The sequence below is a fragment of the Pyricularia grisea genome, chromosome I (assembly GCF_004355905.1).
Source record: "Pyricularia grisea strain NI907 chromosome I, whole genome shotgun sequence".
Classification (NCBI taxonomy): domain Eukaryota; kingdom Fungi; phylum Ascomycota; class Sordariomycetes; order Magnaporthales; family Pyriculariaceae; genus Pyricularia; species Pyricularia grisea.
The window spans coordinates 5832131-5858232 of NC_044973.1; the positions used below are offsets into that span (position 1 = coordinate 5832131).

A 26102-nucleotide genomic window follows, 5' to 3' on the forward strand; every position below is an offset into this window, starting at 1 on the left:
CAGCTAGAAACGATGCCGTATGGGTGGTAGGTATTCTGAATAGGGTTGCTCGTTACAGTTCGACAGAAGCAGTTTCAAAGACGAGCCAGGTCTGCAATTGACAACGTGGCCCATAGGACCATAGAAATTTTTGCTATGTAAGGTAAGTCTGTACAAAGAAGGATATCCAAACTAGGAAGTCGCGATTGTGTTGCCAGGAACTCAGGGGTAGCACGTGATGAATTGACTCTGCACGTGACACCCCTGATCAGAACAGCAACACCACATCATTACCACGGCCTCTTTTGCTGCGGCAACTCTCCGCCCCAAAGCAGCCGTTACACTGTTACCCGCTTACAATGGCGGGTTGGCGTTGGTAAGAAGCATCTCAAAGTAGTTCTGGAACCACTGTCCAGCTTGAGGGGCGCTGTGCGGGAAAACTCCAGGTTAGCATCATGACATGGTCACTTCGCCAGGACAATACGAATGGCATCAGGATTGCTTACTTGGGCATTGCGCCGTAGTCAGTCCCACAGAAGTGATCGAATCGAGGAGCGGTGGGGTCGGAAACACCATCGCATTCACCGCCGGGCTTGATCCAGACGAAAGCGTCGGCGAGCTCGGAGCCGGTGTCGGCAGAAGGACGCCTGCCGAAACCAACACCTTGCTGGTTGCACCAGTGGCCCCATTCCTTCTGGCCAGTGGGTTGCTTTCCGGAGCGGCCTGATTACGTGGTTGTATGTGTTAGTTTGCAGTCCAGTTTTCAGGCCCTTGTTTTTCTTTTTCTTCTCTTTTTCCATCCTTCTCCCCCAACCATATCCATTCAGTATTACTCACCTTGGTCAATGATGAAGTGTGCAGACCAGCCCTTGGCAGCGAGGAGAGGAGCAAAGGCAGAGATGTACTTCTTCTCGTCCCAGTTGGGGTTCGGGGTCTGTCATATATTAATTAGTATTCGTGCAGATCAAGTAAGTAATTTTAATCGGACGATTCGCATCCTATAACATACCGTGTAGGAAGGTGCGGTAGCCAGGTCCCAGGCATTGTAGTTGGCGACGTTCGTCTGTAAACCCAGTCAGCTTTCTTTCTCTCGTCTTGGCAACAGCCAAATATTTGTACACGACAGAAGAACACTTACAGCCATGCCACGAAGCTGCGACGGCTTGCCAGCATCGGTATACAGCTTGCCAAAGAGATCAGCAGCGGGCTGCAGGTTAGCAGGCCAGCCGAGCCATCCTGCGTGGCCACCGTCGAGGTACATGGCGACGTGAGGCAGGTTCAGCTGCTTGACGGCGTAGATGGTGCACTCAAGGTAGGCGTCCTTAGCACCGGCACCTGTGAAAAAGAGTTAGTTTTTGTACTTCCTATCGACCAAGTAGCTTGCGGCCAAGTAAATTGTAGCCGCTCAGCTCACAGAATCACAGAGGGGCAGTAATCACGCGGGGCTACTTACACTTGGGCACGCCCATGTTGGTAACCATGTTGGCAAGGGAGTCTATACGGAGGTATCACAGTCAGTTTATGCCGAGAAGCTGTTGAATGCCATCAAATCGGAGCATACCAGGTTCCTGTCAAATAAACAAGATTAGCATATCTTTACAAAAGAACCATATGTGTAATATGAAGCTTATTTCTTTTCTATTTTCTTTCCGCAACGGATGGCGCAACTTACAATGACAAGGATGGTGCGAACATCCGAGTAAGCAAGAAGCTGCTTGCGGATAGCATCAATGTATGCCTTGTACTTGACGACACCGCCATCGGCGATGGAGAACTCGCCGTTGGAAGCAGCGGCGGCACAGTCACGATCTGGCAGATCGTAGACGCTAGAAAAACAGCCATGTTAGTATCGCAAGACCGGTAAGAAGACGGAAAGAATTTCTCGCGACGTACACAAGCTGGGCGGCGTAGTTGCCACCGGCAGCGTTGGCGGCCCTAATGTCAGCCAGCGCACCGGGCATGAGAGTCTCGACCTGTTTGTCAAAGCCCCGTTAGTTCTCGCATTTCTTCGCAGACTTTTTCTGCTATCCCCTAGTAGGAAATCTGCTAACCTTGGAGGCAATGTCAAGCCACTGGAACGACGGCACCTGGGCCGCGGCAGAGGCCTTGGCGACGAGCGAGCCCGTCAACGATGGGATGGCCAGGGTGTGAACCTCGGACGAGTAGAACTTGTTGGGGAAGAGGTTGACGCCCGCGAAAGGGTTGCCGGTGAACGAGGCTGTGGTTCCGGGACCGCTGCCGCCCGTGGCCGTGGTAGTGGGCCTCGTGGTCGTGGAGGGCGGGAGCGAAGTCGGGCTGGTCGATGCCGAGGTCGGCACCGAGGTCGGGGGGCGCGAAGTCGAGCTAGAGGTGGTCGAGCTCGAGGTCGTTGAGGTCGTCGTGGGGTTGCTGGAGCCGGGGAGACATTGACTGTACCACTGGTTGGAGACAACACAAGTGCTTCCGGACTGGCAGCACGTCGGGCCGGTGTAGCCCTGTCCACCACATTGAGCCCTATAGAGGTGAGGCCAGCGGTAAGCGTTTGTGAACATGGAGGTTTTGAAGATTCAGCTGTCGTGAAACTTACCACTGAGCGGCGCATGCCTGGCGCTCTTCAACGGCAAGCGGTGAAGACAGCACACCCTGCAAGAGGGCGGCGGCGAGGAACAGCTTGCTAGCCATTGTTGCTTTGATACTGAGGACGGATTTGACTGGCGGCGACCGGAGTGAATGACGAGGACCTGTGCGAGGCGCTGGCTTGAACATGAAAGACAAGAACTACGAGGGCATACATCGAGTTTTTATTTGAAGTCTATGCAGTTCAAAACTAGTCTATCTAAAAATGTGTCAATACATCTCAATATGGCAATTAGATCAAGACAAGGGTATGAGAGCCATCGGATCGACGGGAAGGCATCCTAGATCACCAGACTCAGTCCATTCCACTGATTCTACCTCTACAGAGGCCTTGCTTGTATTTTGTCGGTCCGGAAGTTGGACCGTCTGTGGCATCTCCGCCGCTGCTTCCACTGTTGCAGCGGCTGCAACTGCATCTCGCCACAGCAAGGCGAGGTTAATTAAATATGGTCAGCTCCCAGAAATCACTCAGTCTGGTTCCCAACAGGAGATCCGCCTTCTATGGATTGCAGGAAACAAGCCAATGGCCAAACCAAAACACGACGATAAACATTCCGACCGCTGTTGGAAAGGGGAATCCTGGCTCTGGCAAGAAAAGCTGAGGCTTGGCTAATGTTCCGAAAATTTGTTGGACGGTTTACAAACAAAACCCACCAACCACGCACCAGCTTGGATCAAGCGAACCACAGTTGAACCGGGTCCAAGGCTCAGGTGAGTTGGTTCTCGGAGGCCGACGTTCCTGTGTGGTACCAATCCGCAATTGGGACAAGTGCATGCAAGGCATGGTAAAATCACCCCGCTCGACCTGCGACTTGGAGTCGAGTGCGGGACAAGGCTTGGCGATCGCCTCGATAGCCGGCGCGCCCAGTCGTTTTAGATGTTTGTTTGCTTGCCGGAGGCGGCAAGGGTTTCCGAATTTTGTGGAGAGGTCCCAGTTTCGGTTCGGAGCTAGCCTGGACTTGCCGTATCCGAAATGAGCTTCGGACGATGGGCGAGCTTCAACGCTGCCATCAGTTCTGCTTCTAATCATGCCTGATGTACCTGCAGAAACCCTGGCTGCCCAGATATGCATTGATGGCTAGATGAAATCTTGGCCCGGCGTGTACTTGAGTAGCCTCGCCTAGACTAGTGTGCGCGGCTGTCTATATTTGGCTCCGTAACCCTCGGCCAAGCCAGATTCAATCACAGTGACCGGTTGACTGGCGGCTTGCGGCTCTCGTTTCCGAAAATATGCATGCTGCACCATCCGGCCTCGCCACATGCTTGACCATCGCAACAAGCTCTCGGGGTATATCCGGCGGACGTCGAGCTGCGACACAGCTCACGCTAACAACAATAAATCATCGCTCCGAATCGTATACTTTCTCCATACGCCCCTCCAGACATCTATTCATGACCCCTTGGACGGGTGAAGCGAACGCCTCGCCATGGAAGAGAACCCCTAATTCTTGGCTAGTGTAGAAGCTAGCACGGTCCATGTTGCCGGACCCTAGCAACGTGTATCTTCCATCCACGATCATAAGCTTAATGTGCGGGCAGACCGGCTCCTCGGCTGCATCGTCCAGAACCTCTTCCAGATCTGACGGTCTTCGTCGAGCATTGCGACCACCCTTGCCTTTGCCGGTTTCTTTGGACCCTGGATGCAAGCTGCAGAAATACGAGATCTGCAATCTTCCAACTGGAGGTGGAAGGCTTGACAAGGTCTGAATTGGCTCTCCATTGTTGCTGGCCCCGTAACTCCTGCTTGGTGGTCGGCCCCAACTAGACAGCAACGACTGATGCGAACCTGGAGGAGCCATCGCCGCCTCCCTCATGACTTCGTAGCGCTTGATAAGAGATTGTATGCACATGGAAGTTGTGGTGCCTGCAGTTACGATCTGCTCCATCATCATCATGTTGCGACCTGTCACTATTCTGACATGGACACCACGCTGAAGAGCTGCGAGCAAGCCGTCCATTACGCATTGTGCTGTGACGTTTGGGGTTTGGACGTATATCTCTCTTTGAGCATGGTCCATCAATTGCATGACTGCCGTGTTGAGTGGTGTGGCGGGAGCTGGCGCGTGTGCCTGCCAGGGCAAAAACCGAAATCGGGGGTTTCTATGGTGGGAAGAGGGCAGGATGGTGGTCTGTATTGTGTTTTCCAACGTGGCTGTCGCTTCATGACCGCCGGCGACCACCAGAGGAGGGGCTTGCTCGCGGCCTGTGACAAATGATACAGCGTACGACGCAGTGCTGCGGACCATTGGAAGAACCGGGGCTTCGATTGCAGGGTTGAAGATGGCTTCATCCAGATCCTCATCCTGCACGAGTGGTAGCGGCAAAGTCACATCCATATCCGGCTCCCAAGTCCTCTGATAGAACGCCATAAGAGCGTCGACGGCATCTCCCTCGAACTCGACGCAACCCTCGAGCCACGGTTCCCAAGACACATTGCAACTAGGCATAAAGGCACGCCGGCGATCGATTACGACAAACTTGGGATGCATGACGCTGAATGGCAAGAAGAAGAGACTCTTGACGTGCAGCTCGATTCGGGCCGGCCTGAGCTTCTCCTCACTGAGTAGACCAAGTTGCTTCTCCCAGGTCGAGGGAGGGTATATGTAGCCATCTCTGGAAGATGTGTGTAGGAGCTTCTGCAGTAACGAACGTGACGACAGACAGATGCGAACTCGAAGTGTCGGTAGGCTGCCAGCACCTTCGTCTACGATGCGGCGGCGATGGTCTGCGAGGGCTTCGAGCGTCTCGCGAAGTGCGTCGAGCGTTTTGGACGGTGCCCAGAAGCAAGTTACAATGATTGCTTCATGATGTGCCTTCAATATGGCAGGAAGGAGGGTTGATGTGTAGATTGAGGCACCGGTGCCGACTCGGAAGCTTCGAACGCGACTTGTAGTCACCAATCGACCCAGTTCTAGACTGTCGGTATAATCGTAGCTCGGCAATTCACCAGAGACATAGGCACGAGATGTATCCAGAGGCTTCGGGGCCTTTTGAAGTCGATCGATAAAATCGTGGACAAAGCTGCTGCGGCGCAGTGATCTAGCCATGGCTGGCGATGAAGCCCAGGAGGACTATGGAGGATATGAAGATTTTGGATCAAGTTTGTTTAGTACACGTTCTTGATGCATCGCTTGCGATTGCATTGAGCGTGATGTGGATGGATTTGGGTGGTTTCAAGTGTTGACGCTAGAGATTCGTCAACATGTGCCCAGCAACATAAACCCAGGCAGTCTACTGTAACCTCTAGGCATTTCGTCATCGCCCCACCCACTATTCTTCAGCGGAACCAAACTCACGCGTGCTTTCTACGTGGTAGGTACAGACTAGCTCCTGTCCGCGTGTACAGTACAGGACATTGCCAAGTCACAGAGCAGGGAACAATTGACTTTGCCATCACGACGACCCTTACCAATTGGACGGTATTATTACATGTCGAATTTACACTAGAATAATTCATAATCATAACTATTCATCCAGTATCAAGTAACCTTGAGATGTTCGGATGTGCAGCCAGGTGATGAGCAGAGAAAGACAAAGGGAAAGAAAGGGTAAAAGAAGAAATATCAAGGCGCAGGTTACGATTGCACCTGATGAATTCATCCCAAACCTCAACTCTTACTCCGTACAATTTCATCAGTCGCCTCGTAATCGCACAGGCTCCTTTTGACTCCGCCTATCACTGCTAGTTTCTGCTAGGCTCTCTAGTCTTTTCGGCGAATTAAGCGGCTTCTCGACATTGACGAGGCTTCAGCTAAAAATAAATATGCCTGCAAATGAGGCTGACCATAAAAATGCTACGAGTCGATCGCCATCACCCCACAAGAAGCAAAAGTCCTCATCTCAAGATGTTCTCGAAGCTACTCAAGCCGACAGGGCTCCGCATGAGATTTCTATACCAATAGTCCAACGCCCGTATGGTCCATCTCTGCTGGATAATAACTTGGAATCCTTGATCACGGTTGCTAACTATTGTACAGCAACGAACAAGCAAAACCTGGAGAGGCCTCAAGTCAAGAAACTGACCGCACCCGCTCAGAACTGCTGCAGAGGTACAACGAGCTGAGGGATGTGGGGCAGCAGCTGATCGGTATGATCGCCGAGCAACGCGGCGTGCCTATCCGGACTCTCTACGAGTCTGGGGAGTTTGGGGTTGGGCCTGAAGATTGATCGATTTCTGTATACTAGCCGTCTGCCGTATCCCTTGCACGACCAAACAGATCACTGATGCTAAGTTTCCTACCAATGGCCTGCATGGCGGGCCCCATGGTCTCTCCAACCCCAGTTGTGCTTCCAGTCTTTTGCGCTTCTGCCTGGCCAACAGGAACTGCGGCAGCGGCTCGGACACGCGCCCACCGTTCTTGTATTGTGGCCGCATTTGTATCCCTTGTATCCTCTTGATCGGCATGTATCCAAAGCCCGAGGACCTTGTCACCCAAGTTGAATATGAGCAGCTCATTTTGAACTTCGAAATGGCTGACGGCGGCAAGGTCAATATGTAGGTTGTCGAGCGAGCGGCGGTTGAGGAGATAGACGCAGCTGCGCGGCATTCCAAGCTCGGTGAGGTCCTGGTCGCACACAAACATTGCGCCCTCGATGCCGGCCTTGTCCCACTCGTGAGTGGTGGGGGAGAATGCGTAAACGACGGCGTTGGCTGCTATTGATGCGATCGAACGGATGTTGGGCAGCCAGCGCTGCAGGACGGAGAGGTTGATCTCGGTGTTTGTGCGGTTCAGCCGTGGTAGGAGGGCGGCTTCGGTGACGGCCGGGGCACGCGTCTCGAGGTAGTGTACGGCATCGGATTCATAGTCGGACGTGGCGACAGTCTTGGGTAAATGTTGTCCACTGGGTCCTCCGCCGCCGCTTGCATCGCGTCTGTGGCGAGATTTCCGTGGTGTTGCGCGGCTCATTGTGTTGTTGGTTTGACGTGTTGCTGAAAGGCTCAATTGGATTTGGCGCGGTGACGCAATTTCGGTTGATGAACGAGGATGCGACTGAGAGCCTGAGAGGCTGAGACCAAGAACAAGGGCAAAGTAATCTGTAAAGATCGGCAAGTTGCTTCCCAGAAAATGAACCAATTAACTAAATCTCTACATTGCTATATTTACACATGCACAGGAACCCAAGATACCTTTTCATCCAAGTATTGAGAAATTTAGCGACAGTAATTTCGCCTCTACAAAAAGCCTTCAAACATCTCTAGGAAAATATTGATCTCACCTGGTCCACTGTAGCGGCTTGGAGCGTTCCTGGTTTGGTGGGTACAAAAGCAAGGCATTATTGCATGACTCAAGATTGAGATGTGTCGCGACACCAGGCTGACCCCGCCATTAATTGTTGCGATTGGCGCCCGACGTCACAGGACAACCACTAAAGCTACTGTTTAAGACGGCATTTCAGGCAGAGGTCACATGCAGTCAGTGCGAGCTGAACAAAGCAAGGCGGACCGTACGTCGCGTCATCGTCGATCTCACTTGCATGCCGATTTCAATAGATTCCATCAAGTCGAATAAACTAGAGCTGCATCCTATCTACTCTCGACTCGTTTCTGTTTTCAACTTTTGCTCTTACCTGGCCGCTGATTATGCGACCCAGTCCATGATGTTGATTTCGATGCACGTCACTGGCAAAAGGCCCTGAATATCCTAGTTCGTTCGACCGATTCGTCCCGTCGCATCGCCTAGCCACGCTCACACCAAGAAAGCCCAGGGCTATCAGAATGCCTCCCAGTACAGCTGATGCCGCCGCCGGCATGGACACAGGTTCTGTCGACGGTGACGCCGGCTCGTCACCCCTCTCCCTGCACCGCGCAGTCCACGCCCGTCGCGACGAGTACATACAGCAACACAAGATGCGTATCAAGATCGGGACCTGGAACGTCGCGGGCCTTCAAGGGACGGACAAGGACCTTGCGACCTGGTTTGTACACGGTAAAGGCGTCGATCGTCGCCTTGCCACTCTCGATGTGGCTCGAAACCCCGCCATTGAGCGTCAAGAAACTGCCGACAGCCTCGACGACGACCCAAATGCAGTGCGCCTCGTGGGCGGCGACAAGATCGGCCTTTACGTTTTGGGCCTGCAGGAGGTTGTGGACCTGAATGTTGCGAGCCAGTACATGCGCGGCGTCTACTCATCTTCCGAATCCCTCAGCGCCATGGACCGTTGGAAGATGGCTTTGGAGGCCGCCCTGCCGTCTGGTTACACATTGATAGCCTCCGAGCAGATGACGGGCCTCTTGCTCCTGATCTATGCCTCGGCCGAGGTAGCTCCAACCATCAGCAACGTCAGCACATCCGCCGTCGGCACAGGGCTGCTTGGGTACATGGGGAACAAAGGTTCCGTGGCAGCGCGCATCGTTGTCGGCGAGGCCACGCGCATGACGTTTGTAAACTGCCACCTTGCAAGCGGGCATGAGTCGACAAACCTTGAGAGGAGGTTGTGGGATGTTGGACAAATCCTGAGTCGAACACAGTTCCCACCCGTTCCTTTACATCCTGGAGCAGGTGGAGAAGGGGGGAGTCCTGAAAAGATAGGCGATGAGGATTTCGCCTTTTGGTTTGGAGATCTGAACTTTAGACTCGACCTTCCAGGACAGGACATACGGAGGCTTTTGTTGCTTCACACCAGAGGAGAATACGATGTCAGCCAAAAGCCCAAGGGTAAGGAAGATACCGCTCTGGATGGAGAAGAAGCCATAGTGTTGCGCACTTCCGACAGCAGTGACGATAAAACAGAGACCAGCTCAAACAGGACAGGGAGTAGTGTCGACGGTCAGACAGACAGAGACGACGACTCGATATCGTTGCCCGACCCGGATGATTTCCTACCCGACCCCTCAGATGATCCAGCATCCCTGCAAGCAACCTTGGACTCATTGCTTCCTCATGATCAACTTGGAAAACTCATTAAAGACGGCAAAGTATTCCAAGAAGGTTGGCGAGAGGGACCAATCACGTTTCTTCCTTCATACAAGTACGATGTCAACACGGTAGGCCTGTTCGACTCTAGTGACAAGAAGAGGGCGCCCAGCTGGTGCGATCGCATCCTGTACCGTAGCAAGAAAGACCGTGAAGCCTATCAGAAGAAAGTCCGCGATGCTGAAGAGTCGCGACGCAGGGATGAGGAGCTCAAGTCACGAGGCATCGGAGAGGGGACAGAGGACGATGAAGTTTTGTTCGACTATGACCCAGAGAACGACGGGGATGATCAACCCACCAAGAGCACCGATACGAATAGTAATAGCAACAACAGCAGTAACACCAATGTTTTTGACTATGACGAGTACGACGAAAACGAAGACGCTGATGGCGCAGAAGACGCCAGCGAGGATCGCATCCATCTAGACATATACACATCACATCAGCGCATACAATCTTCAGATCATAAACCAGTTATATCTGTTTTCGACATCAACTACGACGCCGCAGTCCCGGAGCTCAAGGCAAATGTGTATGCGGATGCGGCTCGAGAGCTAGATCGCGCTGAGAACGAGTCACGGCCAGTTATCACGGTCGTGGTAGAGAAGACGGACCGGGGTGATTCACACATTGATGGCACGGATGCAGGAGAGGCCGCGGCCATCAATTTTGGGGACGTCTACTACCTACGTAAGAAGACGTCCTCCATGACCATTGCCAACACGGGACGAGTAGCTGCCAAGTTCTCGTTTGTGGAGAGGCCGAGCTCGGATCAGGACCCTCTGGGAGTTGGAAATTCCCAGTGGCTGACGACATCGTTCCTGCGGACAGACCTTGGCCCACAGGCTGGTGACAACGAAGCGGTGGATTTGGGCAAGGAGGTTACACTCGAGCCAGGAGAGACGGTCAAAGCCGTCATCGGAATATCGGTCGACAATATCAATCTCGTTACGCACCTGAACGACGGCCAGGCCTCTCTCGAGGAAGTGTTGATATTACGAGTAGAACAAGGGAGAGATCATTTCATACCCGTGCGGGCGCACTGGATGGTTACCTGCATTGGAAGGTCTATAGAGGAGCTCATCAGAGTCCCTGATGGCGGAATAAGGGCGTTTGTTGAGGAACTATCCGCGAAAAAGAAGGCAGATGGGGCTTCTGGCAGTAAGCGGGTGGGTTCGATCCCGTATGACTGCGAAGTGCGTTGCGCCGCACCCAAGGAGCTGTTCAAGCTCACAGAGGCTGTCGAGACCTTGGCTGAGAGGGTATTAGCCGATGAGCAGATGCTTGAGACAGAGGTGCCACGTAACAAGGGAGCCTGGCCATTTTCAGATGCTCAGCCGTCTTTGGAATCTCGGGACCCTCGTCTGGTTGCAGCGGTCATTGACCACCTTGATCAGGACAAGGCAGTAGCGGAGGCGTTTGAACCAGAGGTTGATTCGATGAAGAGACTCGAGGTGGTTGCCGAAGTACTTCTCATCTTCCTCCAGAGTTTGACAGACGGTATCGTCACGATTTCGCTGTGGGCGCAGCTCGAACAAGCCTCCATCCCATCCCTGACATCCTCGGGCAATACCGCTACCACGGCAGCCAAACAGATGCAGGAGGAGGACAAGGCAACTGTCCTAGACGTCCTTGCCGCGGCACCCAACCATAATATTTCCTTTGTTTTCCTAACAACTACGCTGGCCAAAGTGATAGCAGAGCTGACGCCCCTGACCAAGGCGGAGACGGCGCTGATAAGAACAGCGACCTCATCCAGCTCTGGTTCGACCGCTTCATCCATGTCGGGAATATCGCCATTGGCACTTACGCGACGGTCTCTCAGCTTCCGCCGCGGGCCGGTCGCGGGGCAAGGTGCTGCTGAGGCCTTAGCTGCGTTGGAGAAGAGACAGGCCAAGGAGCGTCAGGTAGCCGAAGTGCTGGCGCGTGTGGGCAAGGTTTGTCGGGCGCCAGTGATGACCAAGGCCAAGGAGATACGGGCTGTGGAGGATAAGCAAAGGGCGTTGCTCGAGCTGTTTTTAAGGCGAGAGCTGTATGGTCCCGATTAGCTGTTAGTGAGAATGGACTTTGTTATTTTATTTTATATTGTGATGATTGTGTACGTTTATGGCGGCCTCATGTTTGCTGGTTCTTGAATTAAATATTATCTATTCCACTGTTTCCATTTGTTTCCGAGTTTGCTTGGTCCGTGTGGGTATAGATTCATGTATAGGTGTCTATGGCTACGTCACAGAGAACTGTTCATCGATCAGAGTTTATTCGCTGTGATTGTTAATTGGGCAAGGATTATGTTCTCCTCCATCACTTTCTGTAGCACCCCTCCTCTACATCAAGGCTTATCTGCTCCTAGGGTCTCAGGATCTCAGGGTCTGGAGCAAGGTTTACCGCTTCGGGGGGAAAAAAGAGCCTAAAGTCATAAGCTTTCCAGTGCCGGTCACGGGGGACTGCATCAGTTCAAAGTCACTAGATGAAATCGACTTTTTGGCAGGTGCAAGCTGAGTCACTTCTTCCTTCGAGCCTCCCCGTTGATGACAGCATCCAGGCACGTTGCCCAGTCTGATAGCAAATTGGCAGCGTTACGGGGCTTTTTTTTCACTTTCCACACCTTCTTTCATCTAAACACAAATCTTTTTTTTATTTTTTGTTGACTCAACCTAGGCTGAAGCATCCACCATTTTGGAATCGTCAAAAACCTTGCTTACTCATTGATTTCGCCCTGGAGCATCCTTAGCAAGGCATCTCCTAGTTCGTGCCTGCATAGAAGGGTGAGAAGAAGTTGAAAAAGAAAGAGAGGGAAGCAGAAGCTGGGGAGGAACCTTCGTTGACTATTTGGCGCCAAGCTCAACATAGCCTCAGTTCAACACCAAGACCTGGAAATCACTTCTTTGATTGAGAGACACCACCACGGGTTGATTGCTTCAAAAAGGAGACAAGATCCGCACAATATGGCATCACTTCCAAATCTGCTCCGCGACAGCAAGATCAACGCGCTCAAGGAGCGGCTGAGACGACTCAGATCCCAACCCAAAGTCCAACAACAGCAGCACCAACAAGAACCACAAAACCCAAAACCCGCCGAGGTTCTCCGCACCTTCACTGCCGCCAAGAAGCGACAAGACAGCGCCAGCGCGCTCCACAACAAGGAATGCTTCAACAAGCTGTGGGCGTTGGGTCGTGAGCCGGACCGGCTCGTCGCCAACCCGCGGCTCCACGTGATAAACATTTCGCAGATCCGGCCGCGGCGCACGGGGCCCGAAGACGTCAGGAAGCAGAGTCTGCTTGCGCTCGAGGTCAGGCCTGAGGACGTTGTTGACGTGGAGATGGTAGATGGTTGGAGTCTTTCCTCTGATGATTTGGAGGAGCACGAGGAAGAAGAAGAAGGAGGAGCAGAGGCTGACGATGCTGAAGAGGCTGGAAATGATAGCCCGCTGTCTGTCAGCCCGCTGTCTGTCAGCCCGCAGTGCCAGGAGACGTCCAAGTGCGAGGGATTTGATAGGCCAAATCACTTCTCCGTGGCGAACTTACGCAGTTCGGATTCGGATCAAGAGGAAGAAGAAAAAAGGCCGATGGCAGTAAATGCTGAACAGACCGAGAAGGTGGACCCGGCGCCTTCTCAGCCACTATATGAGAACCTCCGCGAGGAAGAGAAAAGCTTGCTTGGCTTGCTACGCTTCTTTGACAGGGATTGCAACGCAGAGGTGAAAGAGGACCCGTCAATGACAGATATGAGCAAGGGTCTTTCGAGGTCTAATTCGAACGGCGGCTGGGATAATACGGTCTGGGTCGTGGATGCTGATAATTCAAGTCTTGGGTACAGCCAATCGGGTAACGGATATTGGATCAAGTGGTGACGGATTTGTGATGGTTGACAATATTGGCACGATGACCAACCATCTCATCTGGCCCAATACTGTCCTGTACTCCTGTTTCTCACTTGGACTCGATGTCACACAGCTTGGTCTATGACATGCCCTTAGCATAGACACTAGCTCGATTGTTGGCCTCTCAGTGAAAAAGAAATCACCACTCCCTTTTATTATGCATTCATTCTGCTTCCTCTGGAGAACAAGGAGATTTTATATACCCAAAAGAAGCTTTTACCAATCTGGAAAGATAGTAAGAAAAAAGTATCGCTGAGTAACTCCCGCGTACGCATTAAAAAAAAGCCAGCAACATAAAAAGACACCAGCTCATTCACCCCTTTTGTTTCGAGTAATAGAGAGAAAAAAACAAGCTTACAAAATCACGGATTTCATTGCCTGCTTCCCAACCCATTCTCCACGTCGGACACCTTCTCAGCCGCTTGGGGCTTGCTCATGGACCTGCCGTGCCCGCTTCCACCCTCGTTCTTGCCGTGCTCCTGGCCCATCATCCTGCTCCGCTGGCCAAACTCGAGCTCCGTCTTGGCCCGAAGCGCCTGGCGGATCTTGGTCTCGCCGCGGTGCAGCCAGGCGTGCCAACCGGCGTTGGAGTAAGGGAATAGGACCTTGTTTTCAAGGTGCTCGGTCCACTCGCTGATGCGCGGCTTGGGTCGGGACGCCAGCACGTCGAGCTCGGCTGCGATCTGGGCGCAGTAACTCTCGAGCGGGAGATCGTTGGGGTCGAGGCCAAAGGGTTGTTCGCTTTTTTTTGGGGGTAATTTTGTCAGCGCTTTTATCTCTTACAGTGGCTCCTTTTTTCTTTTCTTTTTTTTTTCTTCTCGCCTATCGGCTTGATGGCGAGTACAAAAAACTTACATCTCACGTCCAATGTACAGCAGACCCAGGATAATGTAGCTGGCAGCGACGGTGGCTGGGATTGCGACCCACTCCAGAGGCTGGCAGAGCTGGAACGGAAGCAGGAAGACGTATAGCCAAGTGATCTGGGCAATGGCGATCGAGTATGCGATGGGGAGCTGAAGAGGAGGAGTTTTGGGGTTAGTGGGGACTGAAGATGTGTGCCGATTCACCTACTTTAAACAGAAGCAATGTTAAAAAAAAACTCACCGGAGTGCTCAGCACACGCTCGGTGCCAACCATGACATCGTTGAGCAAAGCCATGTTGTTGTAAGCTTTTTGGTAGTGGAAAAGTCCCCCTTGTTAGTATGCTGTTTTTGGAAGTTTGGCACTGATCTGACTGAGCTCTATCCCAACTAAAAACTCACCGAGTGTCTGCTGCATAGGAACCGGCAGTTGACCATTGGCCACAATCTCGTCGGTATATGCGGCCAGGTAGCTCAGTATTTCGAGCGGGAGGTTTCCCAACGGGCGCGTCGCCTTCTTAAGCTGCTTGCGCGGGTTGCTCTCGAAAAAGGGCACGCCCAGCATGGTGCCGGCGCGCTTGAAGATGTTGGGGCTCTTTGTGGCCGTGGCACCTCCGTCGGACTTGGTGGCCTCGCCGGCGAGGGTGTCGAGGTGACCGACCATCTGCGACAGATCTTCATAGTTGGTGTAGGGCTCGAAACGCAGCTTGTGCTTGAGGGCTACGGCAAAGGCGGTAAGCAGGTTGAGGGCCGAGAGCTTGTTGAGTATGTCCTTCTCCCTAGTCTCCTCCCTCTCTCGCGCATGGATCCAAAATACGCGGCCAAGAGACTGGGAGGCCAGAATCAACGAGGCCCAGTATCGTCGACCTTCGGCGTATCGTTCGTATGCGGTCGAGCTGCGGAAAGAGAGACCCAAACCGACGACGAAACCCAGCACTGTGAGTAGGACAGAGTTGACGCTAACTATTTTGTGGAAAGTTGCAAGTTTTTTGTGTTAGTTGGTTCAAGCTTGGGCAGTCCTTTCTTTCCACACGGTGTGGTTTTTAAAAACTGACCTTTGACGTTGCGCTCCTTGAAGTAAGGAGCCATGTGCAAGGACGTGATCAACGCGGCCCAGAGTCCCATAAACAACAAAGGCATGATCAGCTTGGGCAAGATGCTACCGTGCATCTGCATAAACAGAGGCCACTTGGAGTGCTTCTGCGTGTCACGAGGCCCGACAAAGTAGTCGTCCATGTCCAACGACGTGTGACGGCGCGAGAAGGGGTTTGGTGGTGTCGTGGCGCCTGGTGACAACGGAGTCACGATGCGCTCCAGACGCTCCCCGGATGACCTTCCACGCCCGTCGTTTGCCGAATGCATTCCCGAATCTCCTGCGTGGCCGCCTCCAACCGTGGTGGGAGGTGCTGCACTGCCATCTTCAGCCATTGTGTTGTTGTGGTTGTGATTTGGAGTATTATGGTTGAAGAAAACGAATGCAACAAAATTCAAAAAAAAACTCAAATTTGGGACATGTACACCTCGATCTACGAGGGAGGATTGTGGTGTCTCGTCTGTTTGATGATGGGCGCGTGTGAGCTAGGGATTAAGGGAGTAAAGTTGATGCTACTTCCAATGATTAGCATCCAGCATGCCAGAGGAACGGAGAAAAAAAAAGAGTGTGTGGTTGATTCAAGTCAAGATGATCAACAGATGAAAGCCAGAATAAGGAACCAGCAGGGAATGTGTATGTAATTGTAAGTGTATGTGTAAAAGACAAAGAAAACAAAAAAGAAGATGAATGAATCAGAGAAAGAACTGGAAGAAAAAGATCACCACCAACTCTGCTACAGGGGCAAGCATGCAAGCCAGAAGCATAGCAAGCATGGCAATGACACCGTTCTACAGTACAGTACATGTTATTCTCAGTTGTGAGACCTTGTCACCCTCCCTCCATGCCAAGCGGGCCCCTCCGTACTACGATGTTCAAGGACTAGCTTCAATCCGTGCCCCCTGCAGCAAAGAACCTGGCTCGCTCGTGAATTGGAATGGGACCCGGCGGGCTGTGCCTTTGTTGCTGTACGAAGTAATAAGCGGCCGATTTTATTTTTTTTCTTAATTATTTTGTTTTACCACGGTGTGATTTTTACTGCAACCCGTACCGATGTCCCCCGCCATTGGAATGTTTCCATTGGATCAAAAGGGGGTTGCGGGTGGCGGAGTGTTTTCCAAGGCAAAGGTAGCATCCCAATGATATACTGTACACGTGTTTGCGCTTTTAGTGAGGTAGTATTAGTCTTCTTCAACAGCAGTAGCAACAAGAAACTGATGAATTGGATACCAATCAAGGACTTAAATGAACGAGCCGTGTCTTGGAGCCTGCCTAGTATCACTAAGCCTCTGAGGTCCCTACTTGCAAAGTACGTGCAGGAAGCACTACTGCGCCTACAGCTATACGAACCATAGCTGATGGTCCAAGGGATGTTGCCAAGAAAATCCATCTACGCCTAGGCCACTAAGCACAACAAGATGAAGCTTGTCGGCATGCGGGGGCCTTGTTCTCCATTGTTTCTATTTGCCACTTTTCTAGCCAAGCAACAGGCCAGGCTGTCGATGTTCATTGTTATGCAACTTAGGGTTCAATTGAGTGGGGTTTTTTTTTTCTTTCTCTCGAATTTGCCTAAAACAAAAGTGCCGTGGGGTCTGGAAAGCAGTGGCCAAAGAAAAAAAAACCGAACGGACGAAAGAAAATGGACCCCCAAAGGCTTGTGGGCGAACCACTACGAGCTGGGCAAACTGGGGTTACATCTTTTGGTTTTGGCTGATTTCGATTCAGGGGCTCCTCCAGAGTCAGTGCCTAGCGCGGGCGCTGCCGTTGGTGGGCTTGATGTCTGACGCCTGCAGGGTGTCAAACGGTCTGGACTCATCAACGAATGGATTTCTTTTTTGTGTGGGAGACGGTCAATTTGTTACTGGGTATGGTTGTAATTTGATTTGGGCAAAAGATCATTACTTATGTAATTGTTCACTTCTTTACTGTACCATTGGAGGCGCAGCACTTATTGCCCTGACCTGCCCTGTTCACCGCACTTTCGTGTGTTCTGAATAGACACGTCAGGTTGCTGATTCATGGCTCAATTTGATCATGACAATATATGTGAAATGAAATGAAAGGATTCTACAGTATTTTTTCTCCTTCTTTTTTTTTCTTTTTATTTTTCACTTCAGAAAAAGAACTGAGAATTAAAAGTGCGTGCAGTAGTTAATCAAAAAGGGGCTTGCTGAACAAAAAAAACTGCTTCTTTCTTCTTCTGTCTGTACGGTAATAAAACGTCAACATAATGTTTCAGATGATCGTTGATCGTCCCGTCCGGCGGCAGAACGATGGCTTCCTGTGCTCGCCTACAAGCCCAGGCACATGAAATTTCTTTTCCGTTGCTTCGAACTCCAGACTTGGCTTGGTTTTCTCCACACCGTCCTTGTCTGGGGCATGTGTGGGTAATACACAGTACAGTAGCTGAGTACAGTACTGTCTGTCATCACTAAGCAAAGCGAGGGCTCCCCCCCGAGCCACGTTGGATTTTACCATCCGTGATCCTTGGCTCACATCTGTCAACAAGCTGCCTGCCTGATTTTTTTTACAGAGTACCTGTCTACGTCTTGTCAACTATCAATGCTGTCAACTAAGGTTTGGAAACACATTCCCATGCATCAGACAGCTGACGACAACTATAGCACATCTCCGTAATGCATGAATGCATGGGTTCTATAACTTCCTGTTTCAAACAAAAGAGATTCAAATTAATTGTCGTTGCTAGGAAATGGTATCTTGCCCATATCCAGAACGCGTAATTTCTATTAAAGTAAGCAAACGAAATTGAAGTTTTCGGCTCCTGCAGACCCCAACACCGTACAGTCAACACCCTAGACGCTTACTTTTAAACGACAGTCGTCTCGGTCTTGTTGACCTCCTGGCCCTCCTTGGTCTTTGGCTCCTTGATGCTGCCCTGGCTGCTTCCCACGGCCGGTGTCGTCACTGCCGCATCCTCAAAATGCCTGGTCAGCTCTACGTAGTCGTAGGCAAATTCTCCAATCTGGGCGTCGTCCAATCCCATGTTCTCCTCTGCGGCCGACACACGGAGCGACAGGCCCGGGATCAGGTTCATGAGAAAGAGGATGATGCATGTCATGACAAACGAGTACGAGAAGCCGGCCACACAGTCGGCCAGCTGGTAGGCGAATTGAATGTAGTTCTGGTTGAGCCAGCCACCGTCGATCTCGGTCGCACCGTCAAGGTGTGCAATGTAGTTGCTGCAATTTCTTGGTCAGTAATGCTTTCTCTTTGACAAACAACATAGGGGAGAACATTGAACTTACGCAGCAAAGATACCCGTCAAAAGGTTGCCCACGATTCCACCAATGCAGTGCTCGGCAAAGATATCAAGAGCCTCGTCAATACCCAGTAGGAACTTGAGCTTGGTAGCAAAGTTGCATGCGGCACCTCCAACAACGCCAAAGATGACGGCCGACCACGCAGGTACGTAGCCAGCAGCCGGAGTGATAGCCACCAGTCCCGCGATGACGCCCGAGCAGAAGCCAATGGTGCTCCACTTCTTCTCAAGGCGGTAGTCGAGGAAACACCAAGTCAATCCACCGACGGCAGCTGAGATGTTGGTCACCAGCAGCGCCATGACGGCACGGAGGTTGGCAGCGAGTGCCGAACCACCGTTGAAGCCGAACCAACCAACATACAGCATAACGGTGCCGAGCACAACGTGGGTGACATTGTGTGGCCTGAAAGGCATGCCGGCGTTTGACTCGTAGCCAACGCGCTTGCCCAGCATAAGCGAGTAAGCGAGCGCCGCGGCGCCGGAAGAAATGTGCACGGGAGTTCCTCCAGCAAAGTCGAGGCCGCCGAGCTTGAAGGACCAGCCGTTCGGGTTCCAGGTCCAGTATGCGATCGGGTCGTAAACGATGGTGGACCAGACGAAGACAAAGACCATAGCCGGTAGCATTCGGCCGCGATCAGCTGCAGCTCCGATGGCGAGAGCAGGACTATTCGAGATAGAACCAAGTCGTCAGTGTGCGTTGTTCATAGGTCGACTGATTTTGAGAGGTACGGATGCGTTGATAACAAAATCAAACAAAAAAAGAAAAAAAAAAAACATACGTAATGGCGGCAAACATGCCCTGGTAAAGACAAAATAGTAGATCCGGGAGCTTGGAGCTGCCAACCGAAGGCTGGCCGAGCACATCCTTCAAACCAAAGTTGGCCAGGTCGCCGATGAAGCCGCTGTCCCCAGTGTGCGAAAAAGCCAGTGAGTAACCCCAGAAGAACCATTGGAAACTCGCTACTCCTATCGACATGAGCGACAACCATATCAAGGCGAGGGCAGACTTTCTGCGGGCGAGTCCGGAGTAGAAGAAACCGACACCCGGAATCATGAGCAAGACGAGGGCGGACGAGGTCATCATCCAGGCAAAGTCGCCGCTGGAGTAGTAAATGTTGAGATCCTCCGTCAACGAGTCACCACCCGTCGGCAGGGTGCCGTTGTATTCGACAGGAGAGGAAGACATGGTGGGCGATGTGTTCACTGTCTAGTCGACACTCAATAGACAATGGTCCGATCCGGAGGCTCTGCTCTCAGGAAAGAAAACAAAACATCTAAAATGCAGAAACCAACGAGCCAAACACGAAAATTAAGCAACAAGGTTTGTTGGGGTGGACGTAGCCAGAAGATATAACGTCGCGGTCACACCTTACCGAACCAGATAGACAAACATCAAAGCTCGGCGTGGGAGCAAGGATCAGCCGACACCGGGGGCAGCTAAACACCAAGAGACAGGATGCAGGGACCACGCAGCTAAGGCATAATGGAAGACTTCCCGAATGGGACTCTCGCAAATAGAGACCCTCGGACTAGTCGGGCTGGGCAGATGGACCTCCACCATTGAGGGAGTTGTATTTGGGGTCACTGATAACGGAACTCAGCTGCCCAGACAGAGGAACATTTGAGTGTCTTGCTCGTATGACGCGGGCCAAGTTTGAGGAGATATGTTACAGAAAAATGGCAAGATAAGGAGAACTGTGAATACGGGCCAATCAGAGAATGCACTGGCATCCAGCTATCGGGTTATTTCCCCTAGGAAACGTAGGGTTGTGTTGGTCAAGCCAGCCCTGTCATACTCGCTAGGACTTGTTAATTAAAGTCTCTCCAAGGCTTAATCTGAAGTTAAACTGCCAGCTAGCTTCATATGCAGAGCGCTTGATGGCGCCAGTGATATTCATAAAGTGCACGCTGCTGACGCGTTTGTTGCCCTTTGAATACTGCTGTCGCAGACACAAGAGCCTGTTTGCATCTATCGCAAGATGCAGAGGTCAGCGTAAGGCGTTTCGATAGGTAGGACAAGATGCGGAGCTGAGCCGATTTGAGTCACCATCTTTATCTTCAACTCAAAGCGATGCAATATTGAATCAGCCCAACAGTGTGAATGGATACCGGTGTTCGGGATAATTAATGATACCAGGATGTGGACGTGGGGATGCTACCAGCAACGATTTGACCCCAGAATAAAATTAATAAAACGAACGCTTATCAGTTCTCCATTGAACTATAGGTCCAAACACATTGGCTGGTAGACAAAGGCGTGTCCAGTAGATTGGGCCCAGGAACGATTCCTTATCTCTGGGCACTGACCTCAGCACGTGTGAAGTGTGGAGACTTGAATTTCTCGGGATCTTGGGAAATGGGGTTGTCTCAGTTGGTTGGCAGGTATTGAGATATGGCTTGATGGTACTCGGCCAAGTCGCTTGCTCAGATAGGCAATTGTCAGCCGGCGAATGCAACCATTACCGGCTGCACGGTTCAGAAGCTAGCGGACTTTCGATGTCTGTTAATTGGTCTTTTTGTTCCGCAACATAGTACCTACAGTATAGACGCAGTGTACACTACGACTCTGGCACTCAGCTTGTGCATGATAACACCTACCAGTTATATCCGGCTTACCGGCAGGTTTCAATACACCTATACCGAATATATGAAGCAACCATGAATTAAAATCATACTCAAATGATGCAGCATCAGGGAAGTAATCGGTGGACGAGTGGAGATTCAATACCTGCCTGAAGTGCACCTCACCATGGTCTGCGGAAACTCCCGTTTATACCAGGGCCGCCACCGTTGTCATGTGCGTGCGCCCTAGGCACTGTGGCTTGTTGGTGTTGATGCAGGTAGCGCACTAGCGTGAGTGGCATATACCGGTACAAACGTCCTACGGGGAAGCATCACGCTTGAGGCTCTGCATGTACGCCCTTCGCCATTTCTTTTCAAGCTCGCCGAGTATCGTAACCACACTCGGGGCTGTGTGATCCTCTAGTATTTCCTTCTCATCCCGTGTGGCGCGCCTCAGCACGTAGTCGCTAACGTGCGACCTATCCCGCTCCTGCGGTCGCCCTATTCCGATGCGGACGCGAGCGAACCGCTGGTCTTTGTGTATGCTTGGCGGCAAGCTCTGCTGTGCACTGCGGATGCCGTTGTGGCCTTTGTGGCTGCTCGCCCACTCGCGGGTAAGGGCCTTGCCAAACTCTAGTTCTAATTCATCCTGCAACACTACGAGAGCCGGGTGTTGATCTGAAGGGAGCTTTGAATGTTGTTTCCAGGCCGAAGCAAGCCACGGGCCGACAATGTTCATCTGTGTTGGGGACTGCACGAGTGTGTACTTGGGACCGATGGAGGCGATGCAGTTCTTGGTGCCGAAGCGTTGTGTCGAAAAGCCAGGCTGGTACGAGTCGGTTGTGTCGAGGTGTTGTTGCAGCTGGCGCAGAACCATATGACCGGCCGAGTGTAGTGTTTCATGAAGCGGGGGAGGATTGCCAACACTGACGATGAGCATGCGCAGATTGAAAGGTACGAGAGCAGCCATGGTTTTTGATATTCTTCGTCTCCTAGTCCCTCCCCTTCCCGAATCGTCCGCCTGGCCTGCTACAGTGTTGTGTGCTCGTGTCGTTTGTTCGTCCTGAATTATTCGGTTGATGGATGTTACCGAGCGCTGCTATTGTTTGGCTAGAGCTGTAACAAGTATATTTAGTGCGAGTGGCTAGGTAGATACCGGACGAATGTCGAGTGCATTTGCGAGACAAAACTTTGCTCAATCTCGACAGCTAGCTTACCTCCTTGGGCCGGTACCTTACCGTGGACCAACGCCACAGGCAAATTGAGCATGAGCCACAACCACAGCCACAGCCACACTCGATACACAGCCCGCAGGTGGACAAAACTGCTGACGTCAGAAGGGTTCAGCCCAAGTGGCTCATGCTCATGCATTTGCCGTGAAACGAAACCAGCCCAGTCAATAGCTAGCAACCAGGGCCGTGCGTAACCACTTCCAGCCTGACGCGTGGAGCCAAGCAAATCGTCACTGGCCGCGGGTCTGGCTAGCGGAGGAGAAGTGGCATGCAATCCCGCTTTGTGCCTTGACAGCAACAAATAATTGATTTGATCTCAACTCTGGGATTCGAACAGCCGCAACAACATTAGCCATCATCATAATCATCAACAGCACCGAAAAGAACCGACCTCTGGCGACTCATCGATAAACAACGCAGACGATCGCCTAACGACAACAGCTCCCCTCATTTCGGCGTTGCCTTGCAGAATCAGAGCTATTCGGATCAAGCACACGTAATCAGCATCAACACATCATAGCGATTCGGCAGAGCCAAGGTTGCCCGTCATGTCTTGGGCAGGTACGGATTATTTGATCTGCGATTGATTTGTGTCGTTGCGAAATGGAAATCTCTCGGTATCATCATAGCTAACATGATTTTGTTTGTCTCACAGGCTTCAAGAAGAATGTCAACCGGGCAACGACCCAGGTGATGATGAAGACTGGTAGCGACCCCTTCTCCATGTCCCCTCGCCATGAGCTTTATTGACGCCTTCGCCAGGCCATGTTGAGAAAACAAACGATCGCGATTACGAAGTCGAGGAGCGACGCTTCCGTACCATGGAGGCCGCTAGCAATCGCCTTCAAAAAGAAGCCAAGGGCTACCTTGATTCTCTCCGTGCCATGACGGCCTCTCAAATGCGCATCGCCGAGACTATAGACGCTTTTTACGGCGATTCGGGCGCCAAGGATGGTGTGAGCAGGAGTTACAAGCAGGCCGTGGAGGACCTCGACGCCGAGACCATCAAGGCTCTCGACGGCCCTTACCGCACCACGGTGCTCGAGCCTATCACCCGCTTCTGCAACTACTTCCCCGACGTCAACGAATGTATCAAGAAGAGAGGACATAAGCTTCTCGATTACGACGCCTTGCGCGCGAGGGTGAAGAAGCTGGCAGAGAAACCCGACAAGGATGTGACCAAGTTGCCACGGACTGAAAAGGAGATGGACATGTCGAGGGCAGCTTACGAGCAACTCAACGAGCAGTTGTGTACTGAGCTTCCGCAACTCATAGATCTGCGCGTACCCTACCTTGACCCCTCATTTGAGGCCCTCGTCAAGATTCAGTTACGGTTCTGTGCGGAAGCTTACAGCCGCATGGCACAAGTACAACAGTACCTCGATGCGGACACTAGGGATCAATATGCACAGGGGCATTTGGATTCGAGGGTGGAGCAGGTGTTGCAGGAGATTAGGGAATTGAGTATTAGCGGAACTGTGTAAGAAGTGCGTTCACCTGGGTGTCTACGCATGTATTTCCTGGTATAGGACGGGAGAAACACGCCTGTCTGAACGATGACAATCTTTACGGTCATGCAAGGTCTTTTTTTTCTTCTTTGAATTACTTGGTCGCGTCTACTGAGGGTTGACTCTATGCTCCATCGTGTAAGACGCACTCCCAGCTCCCTTCTTCCTTGGTATCCCCTACCCCATTCCACTTTGACCTGTGCGGCCACGGGCACTGTCTCCGTTGGGCAGCCACTTGTCCGGATATAACATTATCGTTCACAAACTTGGTTCCAACCATGTAATCCGGGGCTACACCGTCCTCGACCCAAGCAACCATAGCCATGAGCAAGCTGTGTCTCCGGTCGGCAAACTCGCCGTTGCCGCCAAAGTTGACAAACTGGTTGGGCGCGGACGTCTGACCCATGGTCCAAGCCCCCGCGCCGCCGCTGCAGTGCATGTGACCAGGCACGTAGAAGAGGCGGTAGAACTCCTGCATCTCGGCGGCATTGAGGCTACCCAAGGCCTCGGAGACGCGGTCATAGGTCCGCAAAGCCAGCGCCGAGGTCACTGTTACGTCGGAGCTCCCATGGTACGTCAAGACCTTCCCGCCGCGGTTGCGGAACTTGGACAGGTCGTGCGACACGCCGCCGGCGTAGTTGATCTGGCCGGGGTTCAGCTCCACGGCGAAATCCATCTGCGACAGGTTGAACTGCTGCGATGACCAAGTGGTATCGTTGTAGACGGCACCGCGCCAGTAGTCGTCCAGCACGCGGTACGTGAGGTTTGCGACGCCCGCGGGGAACTGGTTGTTGCTGAAGACACCCGTCGCTGACCCGAGGTCAAAAGATGGGTAGACGTCCTGGCCCGCGGCAGACTTTACCGGTTGGTAGACGGTCCTGATGGCCTCAACCTGTACGTCGGTGAGGCAGACGGTTGCGTTGAGCAGAGGAGTCGCGCTAGCGCAGCCAAGCAGGCTAAAGTCAAAGTCTAGCGAATGCGGCTCATCGATGACGCCGTCCACCACGCCGTCGAGCGGGTCCAGCTTCCTGATCATGGCGGCCTCGATGGCGGACCACGACGACGGAGGGATGTAACGCGGCGAGGCCAGGTCAGGCCAGCCCATCCTTTCAGCGAGCACGGCCTTGCTCGCCACGATGTGCAGCCAGTCGATGGCGGCGGCGCCAAGCAGCACGCCGTCAAAGTCCTCAGGATACAGCAGCGCCGACGTAAAGCCTTGCCTGCCGCCCGTCGAGCAGCCGGCGTAGTAGCTGTGCGAAGCCTCGCCGCCATAGTACTGGGCCGCCAGCTGCCTGCCTACCACGGCCTCGACGTGGATGGCACGGTGGCCAAAGTCGACAATGGTTTCGGGGTGGTTGAGGAAGAAGTCGAACCCGGAACTGCCGTCATGCCCGGCGTTGGTGCCAACCACGGCAAAACCCATGCTAGAGCCCATCTGCAGGGCCGTGTGCTCGATGCAACCTCCGATGCCGCCCGTCCCCGTCGAGAGGAGACGGCCCTTCCACGAGTCGGGCAGCCACGCCTCCAGCCGTACTTTGCTGGAGGGGGAGGTGGCGACGTTGATGACGATGCGGCAGAGGTCCGTCGGGGCGGTAAAGGTGGTGCCTGTGTCGCTGGCGCACGACGCAACCAGCCCCGTGACGGAGATGTTGGCCTGGCTGGGGTAGTGCGCCGTCGAGACTAGGGTGACGTTGGGGATGCTGAGGGTCTGGGAGAAGGCTGCGCATCGCTGCTGGCCGGGTGCGACGGATGCAGCGGATGCCAGTGGGGACGCGATGGCCGGACTGAAGATTGCGCCGGCCAGCGTTAACCAGTTGAGAATTAACGAATGCATACTTTGCCACGGTGACAACAGCGGTGCAGGCAGGTAGAAAGGGAGGGGGGCTTGCGGTACAGAGGAAACGATTCACATTTGGAGTGGGAAAGAGGCTACAAAAATATATGCCGACATGGACAGCACCGGTTGTCGGTCTGGGGCCAAGTTGGCCGGTGATCGGTAATGAGACATTTGCAACATCACTGACCTGCGGAAATACTCATATCCAAAGGTACCCATCACGACTCTTGTTGGTTTGGTGAATGCGGAGCAGTGGAGGGGGCCCTGCACTATGTAGTCAGTCAAACGGGTCGTCTTTTGCGGAGAGATGAGCGGAGGCAGCTGGGATTACCCCCGTGGGGAA

At 52.6% G+C, this 26102-nt stretch overlaps 13 protein-coding genes across 13 annotated transcripts; 5 read left to right on the forward strand and 8 right to left on the reverse strand.

Annotated features, from left to right (window-relative positions):
* Positions 1 to 99: 99 nt before the first annotated feature.
* PgNI_06679 (uncharacterized protein) lies at positions 100 to 2696 on the reverse strand. The gene is made up of 10 exons (XM_031126700.1): positions 2546 to 2696; positions 2031 to 2472; positions 1873 to 1952; positions 1647 to 1805; positions 1433 to 1476; positions 1118 to 1314; positions 989 to 1042; positions 817 to 913; positions 486 to 702; positions 100 to 406 (listed from the first exon to the last, which is right to left on the reverse strand). The coding sequence occupies exons 1-10, from the start codon at positions 2638 to 2640 to the stop codon at positions 334 to 336; spliced, it is 1458 nt and encodes a 485-aa protein (XP_030983310.1). The 5' UTR covers positions 2641 to 2696; the 3' UTR covers positions 100 to 333.
* Positions 2697 to 3059: 363 nt separating this feature from the next.
* PgNI_06680 (uncharacterized protein) lies at positions 3060 to 3625 on the reverse strand (the record flags this gene model as incomplete). The annotated part of the gene is made up of 2 exons (XM_031126701.1): positions 3060 to 3094; positions 3250 to 3625. The coding sequence occupies 2 exons, from the start codon at positions 3623 to 3625 to the stop codon at positions 3060 to 3062; spliced, it is 411 nt and encodes a 136-aa protein (XP_030982669.1).
* Positions 3626 to 3935: 310 nt separating this feature from the next.
* On the reverse strand, positions 3936 to 5642 carry PgNI_06681 (uncharacterized protein; the record flags this gene model as incomplete). The annotated part of the gene is made up of 1 exon (XM_031126702.1): positions 3936 to 5642. The coding sequence occupies one exon, from the start codon at positions 5640 to 5642 to the stop codon at positions 3936 to 3938; it is 1707 nt and encodes a 568-aa protein (XP_030983056.1).
* Positions 5643 to 6068: 426 nt separating this feature from the next.
* On the forward strand, positions 6069 to 7834 carry PgNI_06682 (uncharacterized protein). Its single transcript, XM_031126703.1, has 2 exons — positions 6069 to 6507; positions 6573 to 7834. The coding sequence occupies exons 1-2, from the start codon at positions 6359 to 6361 to the stop codon at positions 6760 to 6762; spliced, it is 339 nt and encodes a 112-aa protein (XP_030983055.1). The 5' UTR covers positions 6069 to 6358; the 3' UTR covers positions 6763 to 7834.
* Positions 6777 to 7502, reverse strand: PgNI_06683 (uncharacterized protein; the record flags this gene model as incomplete). Its single annotated transcript, XM_031126704.1, has 1 exon — positions 6777 to 7502. The coding sequence occupies one exon, from the start codon at positions 7500 to 7502 to the stop codon at positions 6777 to 6779; it is 726 nt and encodes a 241-aa protein (XP_030983054.1).
* Positions 7835 to 8311: 477 nt separating the features above from the next.
* Positions 8312 to 11557, forward strand: PgNI_06684 (uncharacterized protein; the record flags this gene model as incomplete). The annotated part of the gene is made up of 1 exon (XM_031126705.1): positions 8312 to 11557. The coding sequence occupies one exon, from the start codon at positions 8312 to 8314 to the stop codon at positions 11555 to 11557; it is 3246 nt and encodes a 1081-aa protein (XP_030983053.1).
* Positions 11558 to 12162: 605 nt separating this feature from the next.
* Positions 12163 to 13408, reverse strand: PgNI_06685 (uncharacterized protein; the record flags this gene model as incomplete). The annotated part of the gene is made up of 2 exons (XM_031126706.1): positions 12163 to 12920; positions 13401 to 13408. 2 exons carry the CDS (start codon positions 13406 to 13408, stop codon positions 12461 to 12463), a joined length of 468 nt encoding a protein of 155 aa, XP_030983052.1. The 3' UTR covers positions 12163 to 12460.
* PgNI_06686 (uncharacterized protein) lies at positions 12455 to 13360 on the forward strand (the record flags this gene model as incomplete). The annotated part of the gene is made up of 1 exon (XM_031126707.1): positions 12455 to 13360. The coding sequence occupies one exon, from the start codon at positions 12455 to 12457 to the stop codon at positions 13358 to 13360; it is 906 nt and encodes a 301-aa protein (XP_030982666.1).
* A 110-nt stretch (positions 13409 to 13518) lies between the features above and the next one.
* On the reverse strand, positions 13519 to 16290 carry PgNI_06687 (uncharacterized protein). Its single transcript, XM_031126708.1, has 5 exons — positions 15306 to 16290; positions 14653 to 15213; positions 14495 to 14559; positions 14246 to 14403; positions 13519 to 14131 (listed from the first exon to the last, which is right to left on the reverse strand). Exons 1-5 carry the CDS (start codon positions 15676 to 15678, stop codon positions 13762 to 13764), a joined length of 1527 nt encoding a protein of 508 aa, XP_030983051.1. The 5' UTR covers positions 15679 to 16290; the 3' UTR covers positions 13519 to 13761.
* A 468-nt stretch (positions 16291 to 16758) lies between these two features.
* Positions 16759 to 17124, forward strand: PgNI_06688 (uncharacterized protein; the record flags this gene model as incomplete). The annotated part of the gene is made up of 2 exons (XM_031126709.1): positions 16759 to 16876; positions 16922 to 17124. The coding sequence occupies 2 exons, from the start codon at positions 16759 to 16761 to the stop codon at positions 17122 to 17124; spliced, it is 321 nt and encodes a 106-aa protein (XP_030983058.1).
* A 679-nt stretch (positions 17125 to 17803) lies between these two features.
* PgNI_06689 (uncharacterized protein) lies at positions 17804 to 22343 on the reverse strand. Its single transcript, XM_031126710.1, has 5 exons — positions 21349 to 22343; positions 21219 to 21254; positions 19400 to 21110; positions 18607 to 19284; positions 17804 to 18540 (listed from the first exon to the last, which is right to left on the reverse strand). The coding sequence occupies exons 3-5, from the start codon at positions 19804 to 19806 to the stop codon at positions 18168 to 18170; spliced, it is 1458 nt and encodes a 485-aa protein (XP_030983057.1). The 5' UTR covers positions 19807 to 21110; positions 21219 to 21254; positions 21349 to 22343; the 3' UTR covers positions 17804 to 18167.
* Positions 22344 to 22602: 259 nt separating this feature from the next.
* PgNI_06690 (uncharacterized protein) lies at positions 22603 to 26008 on the forward strand. Its single transcript, XM_031126711.1, has 3 exons — positions 22603 to 22975; positions 23070 to 23120; positions 23177 to 26008. Exons 1-3 carry the CDS (start codon positions 22963 to 22965, stop codon positions 23896 to 23898), a joined length of 786 nt encoding a protein of 261 aa, XP_030982199.1. The 5' UTR covers positions 22603 to 22962; the 3' UTR covers positions 23899 to 26008.
* Positions 24047 to 25756, reverse strand: PgNI_06691 (uncharacterized protein; the record flags this gene model as incomplete). The annotated part of the gene is made up of 1 exon (XM_031126712.1): positions 24047 to 25756. One exon carries the CDS (start codon positions 25754 to 25756, stop codon positions 24047 to 24049), a length of 1710 nt encoding a protein of 569 aa, XP_030982200.1.
* Positions 26009 to 26102: the final 94 nt, after the last annotated feature.

What these genes read in the sequence shown, in the direction of transcription:
- PgNI_06689 (XM_031126710.1), bottom strand. Translation starts at nt 19,806, where the DNA reads ATGTCTTCCTCTCCTGTCGAATACAACGGCACCCTGCCGACGGGTGGT. An exon ending in GGCATGTTTGCCGCCATTAC is followed by an intron (nt 19,285 to 19,399) that starts GTATGTTTTTTT and finishes TATCTCGAATAG; the next exon opens with TCCTGCTCTCGCCATCGGAG. An exon ending in TTGACGGGTATCTTTGCTGC is followed by an intron (nt 18,541 to 18,606) that starts GTAAGTTCAATG and finishes AAGAAATTGCAG; the next exon opens with CAACTACATTGCACACCTTG.
- PgNI_06682 (XM_031126703.1), top strand. Translation starts at nt 6,359, where the DNA reads ATGCCTGCAAATGAGGCTGACCATAAAAATGCTACGAGTCGATCGCCA. An exon ending in ATACCAATAGTCCAACGCCC is followed by an intron (nt 6,508 to 6,572) that starts GTATGGTCCATC and finishes ACTATTGTACAG; the next exon opens with CAACGAACAAGCAAAACCTG.
- PgNI_06679 (XM_031126700.1), bottom strand. Translation starts at nt 2,640, where the DNA reads ATGGCTAGCAAGCTGTTCCTCGCCGCCGCCCTCTTGCAGGGTGTGCTG. An exon ending in CAGGCATGCGCCGCTCAGTG is followed by an intron (nt 2,473 to 2,545) that starts GTAAGTTTCACG and finishes TCACCTCTATAG; the next exon opens with GGCTCAATGTGGTGGACAGG. An exon ending in GGCTTGACATTGCCTCCAAG is followed by an intron (nt 1,953 to 2,030) that starts GTTAGCAGATTT and finishes TTTGACAAACAG; the next exon opens with GTCGAGACTCTCATGCCCGG.
- PgNI_06690 (XM_031126711.1), top strand. An exon ending in CCAGGTGATGATGAAGACTG is followed by an intron (nt 23,121 to 23,176) that starts GTAGCGACCCCT and finishes CGCCTTCGCCAG; the next exon opens with GCCATGTTGAGAAAACAAAC.
- PgNI_06687 (XM_031126708.1), bottom strand. Translation starts at nt 15,678, where the DNA reads ATGGCTGAAGATGGCAGTGCAGCACCTCCCACCACGGTTGGAGGCGGC. An exon ending in AGCGTGTGCTGAGCACTCCG is followed by an intron (nt 14,404 to 14,494) that starts GTGAGTTTTTTT and finishes CCTCCTCTTCAG; the next exon opens with CTCCCCATCGCATACTCGAT. An exon ending in CTGTACATTGGACGTGAGAT is followed by an intron (nt 14,132 to 14,245) that starts GTAAGTTTTTTG and finishes CCCAAAAAAAAG; the next exon opens with CGAACAACCCTTTGGCCTCG.